Source organism: Mobula hypostoma, chromosome 14 (genome assembly GCF_963921235.1).
Source record: "Mobula hypostoma chromosome 14, sMobHyp1.1, whole genome shotgun sequence".
In the NCBI taxonomy this organism is placed as follows: Eukaryota; Metazoa; Chordata; class Chondrichthyes; order Myliobatiformes; family Myliobatidae; genus Mobula; species Mobula hypostoma.
Genome location: NC_086110.1, coordinates 46,101,438 through 46,110,922, shown reverse-complemented (window position 1 = coordinate 46,110,922; position 9,485 = coordinate 46,101,438). Strand labels below are relative to the sequence as shown.

Below are 9,485 nucleotides of genomic sequence, written 5' to 3'. Positions count from 1 at the left end.
TTCTATTTTTTAAACAGCCGAACAACAGTGGCTATTCTCCAATCCCCTGTCACTAAGAATGTTTTAAATACCTCTGCTAAGGCTCCGGCAATTTCTGCACTTGCCTCCCATAGGATCTGAGGAGACACCTTGTCAGACTCTGGGGATTTATCCACCCTGATTTGCCACTGAGTAGCAAACACCACCTCCTCCATAATCTGTACAGGGTCTATGATGTTGACACCACTTTGCCTCACTTCTATAGTCTCTGTATCTCCCAAGTAAATAGAGATGCCAAGAATTCATTTAAGTTCTCCCCTATCTGTTTTGGCTCCATGCATGGATAACCATTCTGGTCTTCCAGAGGACCAATTTTGTCCCTAGCAGTCCTTTTGCTCTTCACATACCTGTAGAATCCCTTAGCATTCTCCTTCACCTTATCTGCGAGAGGAACTTGATGCCTTCTTTTAGACTTGCTGATTTTTTTCTTAAGAGTCCTCTTGCATTTCTTGTACTCCATAAGTACCTCATTTGTTCCTACATGCCTATACCTGCTATGCACCTCCTTTTCTCTCTTAATCGGGGCCTCAATATCTTTTGAAAACCAAGATACCTTACAATTGTTATCATTATCTTTTATTCTGACAGGCACATACAAGCTTTGTACTCTCAGAATTTCATTTTTGAACCTCTCATTTTCCAGGTACACCTTTGCCTGAAAACAGCCTGTCTCAATCCACATTTGCAAGATAATTTCTCCAATTTAGAATCTGAACCCATGGACCAGATCTATCTCTTTACATATTTACTTTGAAACTAATGGCATTGTGTTCACTGTTCCTCGACAGAAACTTCTGTCACTTGCCCTGACTCATTCCCTAACAGCATATCCAGTTTCACATGTTCTCTCATCGGGACTTCTATGTACTGAGGAAGGAAACTTTCCTGAACACATTTACAGTATGGAATTCCCTAGTCCTTTTACAGTATGGGATTCCCAGTCAACAGTGTGCTCCTGTTTCATCCCATGTTCCAAGGAAGCATGGGTTGGGAGGTGAATTGATATGGTAAATGGCTCCTTGTGTATGGGTCAGTGCTAGAATCTGAGGAGGGTTGATAAGGAGAATAAAATGGGATGAGGGTAAATGGTACTTTCAGCATGGACTTCATGAGCCCAAGGGCTATTTCTGAGATGTATGACTCTAAGAAGATCTGTCCCCATTGAGACATAGAACATTCTTAAATGCTTGACCAGGGAAATGCAGAACAGCTATTTGTCCAGCTAAGGAGTCACTGCAATGAGGAGAATTCTCTAAAAAAGTTCAGATATATGGAATTCCCTAGTTTAGACAGGGGTACACAAACAGTATTCCACAGACCCGTCAGTTAACGTTTAGGGTCCAAAGTATAAAAACAGTTGGGAATCCCTGCTCTAGATCATCAGGCATGATCAGTCATTACATTTAAAATGGCAATCAATAGATTTATGAATACAAATATGAGTAAAATGGTGTTGTGGTAGATCAGGCATGATTTTGTTAACTGATAGCGGAGGAGTCTTCTTCATTGCTCAGGAAAGTACTGAAGATTCTACAAGTTCTTTATTAAACAAAAAGTCCTACAGCACATGACAGTGTTGAACAGAAAGACATCTTTATCTTGTGCAATGTCAGATGGCTGGGTTTTGTTTGTTTGACCATAACTGTTTACTTACTACAATCAGACATTAGCACTGTAAACATCTGTCATAAATTGCCTTCCTTCCATGCTTCAGTGCCTCTATCAAGGACCAAATGGTAAAATACAATAAAAACACATAGATATGAATCATTATGTCTAACCTCTCTCGTCGTTTAGTTCCCTCTTCAGGACTTCCCTGCTGGGCTGTAAAAGAGAGATTGCAGTTGTTGAGTGGATATCCCAAAGTGGCTAACTACTAATGAAATATTGACTCCGTTACTAATGTGATGCAAAAATATGCCAAAGAAATCCCCCCAAATAGTTCCCTAGAAGCTAGTGGATGTGTTTCAGTAAGCTCACAAAAATGTAGGATTTTGTTTAGTTTATTCACTCCATGTGTAACTTCCCTCATTGGCTACCACTTGATTGCTGAATCAACTTGACTGAATGGCTAAAAATATGTGGAACACATGTTTGTATTTGAATAGTTTGTCCACTGAAGGAAATATTCAGATAAAGAGACAAACATCAGATATGATGAAAAAAATGTAGATGTTAAAAATCTAAAAGGGAAACAGAAAAATGCTGGAAATACCCAGCAGGTCAGTTCACATCTGTTTCGTGTTGATGAGTTTTTGTCAGAAGTGGGTAGGAGAGAAATGAAGCTTGTTAAATCGCAGGAATGGTGTGGGGGTAGGGGGAATATGTCTGATGAGGTAAAACCAGGGTAATCATGGGTTAATATAAACAAGGTTACCCTGTCAATGAGTGAATGAGAGAGGGTCTCTCTCGTCGACTATTTATTCTTTTCCATAGATGCTGCCTGGCCGACTGTGTTACTCCAGCACATTGTGTGCGTTGCTTTGGATTCCAAGCATCTACAGATTTTCTCGTGTCCTGGACAGAAGGAAACGCCTCCTAAAGTTGAAGAATTACCGAATGTTTATCAGAAGAGGAAGTCTGTGTTAAGCAGCAGCGGGGAGAGGACACAGCGCAGCGAAAGCTGAGAGAAACCCACAAATAAAACAGAGATCGGGCACAACACGGATCCGTGGACAGTCACTCTGGCTCCGATGAGTAGTGTCACCTTCTCCTGCCTGGGAATCCTCGCCCTCCTGCTGCAGGTGAGCCGCAGTCCCCAACACTGATCGTCTCCAACTCATCTGAGATGCTGCCGTGAGCTCTTTCATGTGTGATTGTTTTTCGCTCGGATCGCCAGGTGTGGGTGGGTCACTCTTGCCCCAACACCGGTTTCTGGTTTCCCGTCACAATATATTCGCCCATCTTTTTAATCCAATTAAAACCGAGATTTTCGAGTGGGGGCTAATCCAGGCGGGTTAGACAGACCTCGGGGATCGGCTGTGCAGGCGGCAAGCGGTTGCTTCACGTTATCTAACCTGAAACGACTCTGTCCGACAGGTTTGCAGTGGCGAAGGATCACAGCGATGCGAGGGGTTCGATAAAGACTCCTACGTTTTCGAGGTGGAGTCTCTGGCGGTGGGTCAAGTACTTGGCAGAGGTGAGAACGAGGAAAACACCCGGGTCTCATCGGGGAATAACGTCGGGTGTATGGGAAAGGCAGAGCGAGTTTTAAGGCTCAGACTGCAATTCACAGAGACAGATCAGGCGGGAAAGGATGCAAAGTATCCGGGGAGTGGATATGAACTGCAAAAAAGGGGCTCTGATATCGGGGGGCGTGGGGTACAAAGTCGTTAGCTTTTCAATGTGCAAGGCACAACATTGCAGAGTGAGAGTTTGACCACCCTTCCCTCTCTATGCTGTTCTGCAGATGTATCTGTCGTTCTCGGTTACGTTCCACTGGAAGTTCGGCATATCTGCGAATTATAACTGTGCACTTTATACCCAAACTCAGAACATCTGCTCCAGATTAGCTAAGAACTGTGAATAGTTTGGTGTCGTGTTTTCAGTCAATTTTCTGTTTTGTTTCCAGAACAGGTTCAGGTATGCCATTCCATATTACCCGACAGATAGTAACCTTCAAGCGAATTTGCGTTTTGTGTACTAGACGTTTATAACTACAACTGGCAACTTTAGTTTATGTTACGTACATTTTCCACTGCTTTTTGTGTGTCCGGTTTTGGATCAAGTTTATGCGAGATGGATGCCATACCAATTTCAAAAACAGACTCCACCCACTTTGGGAAAAGTCTTCTGGCCGCACAAGATGTGTTCCTTCATTTTGTCGGAAAGTTATTTTATACTAAACGTTTTCAGCTAAAATGCTCTACTTTCCTTGAGTTGGACTTGTGTCGCTTGAGCAGTCTTTGAGGAACTAATCCGATTGTCAAGTGTCTGAAACTTTCAGAGGAAGTTGCATAGTTTTTATTGATGGGATTGCCAACAACTTTGTATTGGTTAAAATGATGCCACATCAGTCACGAAATTCATGCAATGCAGCAACAGCCCAGTTTGTAGTTTCACTTTGCATAGTTACAAATGCATGGATTTTCGGTATAGTTCCCTCAGCAGTAGGGTGTCACTGAAGTTTACTGAGTCTACCTAGATTTGTTTGAAATACCCACTGTACGTTGTCCTGAATGATATTAAAAAGGGATCGATGAAGTGTTTCATTGTCAAGGTTTTAATTCTTGTGAGCAAAGAGGTTTAATTGCTGGAAAATTCAATAATATTCAGAAACTACGGCTGATCGCTTTCCTCCACCACCCCAGCTCAACCTCTACAACCTATTTGTCATTGTAGTCATACTTCCACTTTGAGTAGGATGTGTACACTTACAGCGTACATTTGACGCAGAATTACAAATCAGCCTTAAGAGTAACGTAAAGAGGAACAGGAACAATCCTTAACAACAGGAATTCTGCAGATGCTGGAAATTCAAGCAACACGTCTAGTCCTGACGAAGGGTCTCGGCCTGAAACGTCGACTCCACCTCTTCCTAGAGATGCTGCCTGGCCTGCTGCGTTCACCAGCAACTTTTATGTGTGTTGCAGGAAAAATCCTTATCGCAGTAGACTGATGGATACTATTTCCAGAGACGGGCCGAATGCCCATGTCCTGTACTGTAATAATTGTCTGATTCTCAGCAGTGGACTGATTTTAATGGGGCAAGTGGTGATTCATTCGTGTTCATTTATTGACATTTAGCACCGAATATTGAAATTTCTTAGCATTCTCGTTTCTTTTGTGAATATCGGTGGTTGGTTTGAGGAAAATTGATGCGTCATCATTATGGCACATCCTTATTTACTAATGAGGGCATTGATATGGCGTTCCTTTCTCTTAAACCCGGCAGTTCACTCACAATTACGTAATACAGAGTGTTATGGCCGGTGTGGGGAACGGTCTTCCTTTTACTTAAAACCTCAAGAAGATGCGCATATTCAGCCAAATCCCAGACAGGCCTGCATCCTTAGCTGATAGCGGAGGGGACTCATGGAGCGGAGACTGAGCTGGACCCAGACAGGTAGACAGGCATGCCGGTCCCTACTCAGACAAATCGATTCGTGGGGTATGTCGGGATAACCGGGGGAGACCAGGTACCAGTGATGCTTCAGGCGAATCAACCAGATAAGAGAGTTGTTCACTATGGTTGCCTTCGAGCACCCTTTGGAGGGGTTCGGTGGAAAAGTGGTTCTGGCCGGTACCCAGAGGTCGACCGCTCAGCTCCTTGACGTTAATCTTTTCTCTTAATTCCCGAGTCGGAACTCCCCACCTTTGAAATTGAGATTTGTCCATGAGATTGCTGGCTGCACCGGAGTCGATAAACTCCAGGTTCATTGATCAGAGACCTCCACGATAAGGAAACTTCGAGCATTACACAATTGGGGAAAGCCGACTGAAGAGAGAACTGACCCGCCAGGACTCCTCTCGCTGCTGACGTGCATCTTCTTTTACTGGACGCTTTTGACCTGCCGCCCAGAAATGTCCTGGATCGGCACAATGTTCTCCCGCGCCGCTCTCGTTCCTCCTGAGACAGGTGCAAGAGTCCTACTTGCATAAGCTCCTCCATGGGCTGGGCGGTGAGGAATGGAGGGTGGGTGAGGAAAGACGCGGATCAGTTCCTATTCGGAGGAAGTTTCAAACATTCTTTCCCTGCGCCACTCAGTTACCCAGTCGTTAACTTGAAAAGTCAGATTAATCAGGATATCCAAACTATCCTGCTCGCCCCAGACAGGTTCTCACACCGGACCCCCGCGTTCAGTCCACGCTGGAAGGCAATGATGAGAGATCACTCATTCCAACCCGTCTCCTCTGCAAGTGTGGGGAATTTGAATGCATAGGCTCTCACTGTTCCTACCTTAGCGCAGGTCCAAGTTTGTGGGCAGCCTCTTAACCCCGTACTGGAATGTCAAAAAATCTCCTTAACACCGCCACGAAATGTCGGAAGGACTATGCTTGCTTCCGTTAAGCGTCGAACAGGCTGAGTGGAGGTCCATCTAGGAGATTGACCATGTACGCCAGTTTTCGCGCATCCTTACAGAAACGACCAAGCTGGGCTTGGAATGTCGGCTCGCATTGCGTAATAAAATTCCTTCAGTCACCGACATCATTAGAATATCTGCCAAATGGTGGAATACCCTGTTCCTGTGCAGTCGCGGGAGTCTGTGGGGGTCCGAAGGCAGGACTCAGTTCTGGTCCGGGAGCGGGAGTATTAGTAGCAGAGATTGTCGGGGCAGCAGAAAAAGAGAACCTGCGATATGCTGGGAGTGGGACTGAGGCGGCCCGAGGCTGCTCAGTTGCGTTGGCGAGAATGCTAGTGGCTGTCCGCAATGAGAGCGGAAATCGCAGCCATCTGAGCCCGATTGTCTGCGGTGAGCTGTTCAACATTTGCGGCCAAGGACGATACCTGTTCCTCCAGGTGAGACTGGGCTTGTCGGCACGAGATTATCTGCCTCATTGTCTCTGTAACTTCACTCAGAACAGATAATTGCTGGTAGCTTGTCCCCTACCTGATCAATATGAATCTCAGCGCCAAGGGAAGCTACTTTCACTCTGCTGGGTCCATCTTTCTGTGCTCGAGACTTGCTGTCACTACATTTGGATATAGCCCGAGTGCCTGGAAAGAGAGTCACTGAAACGGGTCAATAGTTCAGACTTTAATGCAAACAGAGTTAGATGGAACGGAAAACAATAAACACTAGACCAAACAGGGCCATTAGTTATTACACTCAAATGGAAAATGAAGCCAACACTGCAGCTGAAAGGAATAACTAAATATAAAACAAAATACCGCTAGTTGTCAGTCAGTTGACTGGACAGTCTAATTTCTCAGGGAAAGCCGAATGCAAGTAGGTTATTGTGATTTGCTCAAGTCTCGACAAGCTCTACCAGGAAAAAATAATGGAGCTAAATGCCATCAGAATGAAATAATAATTAGCTGATACGTGCATATTCATGAGCGCAATTACCACATCAGCTGCGCTGCCGAATCAGTGGTTGTGACATATTTCTTTCAGAGCAATAATTCCCTTAGTACTACGCATGGACTGATAACTTGCCTATGCGCATTGATCTTCTCTCCATTCCTCCCTCTCTTCATCACCCCAGGTGAATACACCAGTTAAAGCCATTTCCCGCGTGCAGGCTTTTAGTTAATTGATATGTAGTTGCACAGATACAACAAATTGAAGACGAGTACGAACGTCAGAGAATATCGCCAACTGCACCAACAGGTACGGAATGAGACAGCGTGAGGAAAGAGTTAAAACGGTATGGACAAAGCAGGCACCTACGCTAACAAAGGGACGTGTAAGTAACTGCATAGTACACGCGCAACTAGCAAAGGTAAAGTGAAAATAACGTGGCGAGGGCTTTAGTCAGGAATGTTGACAAATCTGATACAGGGAGTGAAGGCTGGTAGTCGTATATCAAAAGAGTTGAACTGTACTGTAAGACGAACAACGTGGATGAGGAGAAGAAAGTATGCACGCTTGTTAGCTCAGGGGTCCCCAACCTTTTTTGCACTGCGGACCGGCAAACCCGGGGATGGGGGTGGGGGTGGGGGTGGGGGGGAGATGTAGGGTTGCCAACGGACAAGAGTAGCCGTCAAATACGTTCTGATTACCCTGAAAAGACTACAATGACCATGAAACCTTGCGCGGGCACCAGTACGCGTGCGTGATCTGCCCATGCGTGTATCTGCCGATTTTTTCCCCCTGCAAATCGTTTTTGGCGATTCTGCTCGGGGGGGGCTGTGGGGGGGTTGTTGATCACGACCGGAATATAGGTGATAAATGGCTAATACACTCAATTTCGTTTCTAAAAGGGTTTATCTAACGAATTCAATATTAAACACACAGGGCATATTTTCCTCGCATGAATATAGTGATAAGTCAATTATCAGGGGAGCTTGAAGTAAGTATTGAACGAACTTCCAGTAGAAGTGGTAGAAGCAAGTTCGATATTATCATTTATAGAAAAATTGGATAGGTATATGGACAGGAAAGGAATGGAGGGTTATGGGCTGAGTGCAGGTCGGTGGGACTAGGTGAGAGCAGCGTTCGGCACGGACTAGAAGAGCCGAGATGGCCTGTTTCTGTGCTGTAATTGTTATATGGTTGTATAAGTAAGTCAATAGCATCAGAACATTTTAAGTAACGTTTGGATATTAAACACACAGCACATATTTTCCTCGTATGAACAGATAAAATCATTGCAACACACCAATATCGCTGAATCAGTGGGAGCCCTGGGCTCGTTTCCCTGCAACACGGTCCCATCAAGGGGTGACGGGAGACAGCGATACTCAAAGGGGGTTCCTTATGTCCAGTCTATTCCGCAATTTAGTTTTCCTTGCATTCGTTGCAGAGATATGTTGGAAATGGAAGCAACGTTTTCAGTGCTTTCATGGCTATCTCAGGATATTTAGCCTTGACTTTGATCCAGAATACTGGCAGAGATGTTATGTCAAACATACTTTTCAGCCTACTGTCATTTGCAAGCTCGAGGAGTTGAATTTCTTCCCGCGCTGACATGGATGACGCGTGGGTAATGACCTCGCATGCGTACTGGCTCAACAGTGTGTGACAGGGAATGAGGAAAGGTGCAGCTGACTCATATCGCCAAATCATATCGTTTCCTCGCGGCCCGGTAGCAAATGCTTTGCGGCCTGGTACTGGTCCGTGGCCCCGTGGTTGGGGACCGCTGTAATGGGTGCTAAAATGTACAGGCCCTTACGCAACTTCATAACTCCTGAAAAGCCAGCAAGCAAGACGTTTGATGAAATTGTTACAATTTTACAAAATTACTTGAACCCTAAACCACTGGTAGTAGCTGAGTGATTTAGATTTTACAAAAGGAACCATTCAAAGTATGAACGCAAATATGAGGAATTCTGCAGATGCTGGAAATTCAAGCAACACACATCAAAGTTGCTGGTGAATGCAGCAGGCCAGGCAGCATCTCTAGGAAGAGGTACAGTCGACATTTCGGGCCGAGACCCTTCGTTCTGACTCTCAGGCCAAACCCTTGGCATGTCAAATGATGGCCAGTCGTGGAACCCCGTGAACGGGTCCCATTCCCATTCCCGCAAAGAATCAAAGCCTGTGTGTAACTCCTGGTCAGGGTCTTCAAAAGAACTGCAAAAGGGAAAAATAAAGACATTGAAGGTGGAAATAGAGCTGTTTCCAAACATGCATGCAAAGGAGTCACCGTTCAACGCCATTAACCCTCCAAAGTTCTGCCAAACCTGTTGGTTCAAAGAAAAAGTTTGCTGAGAATGTCAGAGACAAGGTCACATGGAGAGAGTGTACAAGGCAAACAATAGGCACAACCAAAGGGACAAACCACACAGTGAAAAGTTTCAAACACAGAACTAAGCAATTGCATCAAGTGACTGAATGTGA

General features: G+C 45.0%; 1 protein-coding gene across 1 annotated transcript in view; it reads left to right on the top strand.

The window, feature by feature from the left end:
* The first annotated feature begins 2,508 nt into the window (after positions 1–2,508).
* The window catches only part of LOC134356255 (cadherin-1-like), a 59,591-nt gene continuing 52,614 nt past the window's right edge, over positions 2,509–9,485 (top strand). The window contains exons 1-2 of the mRNA XM_063067059.1: positions 2,509–2,783; positions 3,079–3,178. Coding sequence (XP_062923129.1) covers positions 2,733–2,783; positions 3,079–3,178 — 151 coding nt within the window. The 5' untranslated portion in view covers positions 2,509–2,732. The remainder of the gene's footprint in view (positions 2,784–3,078; positions 3,179–9,485) is intronic.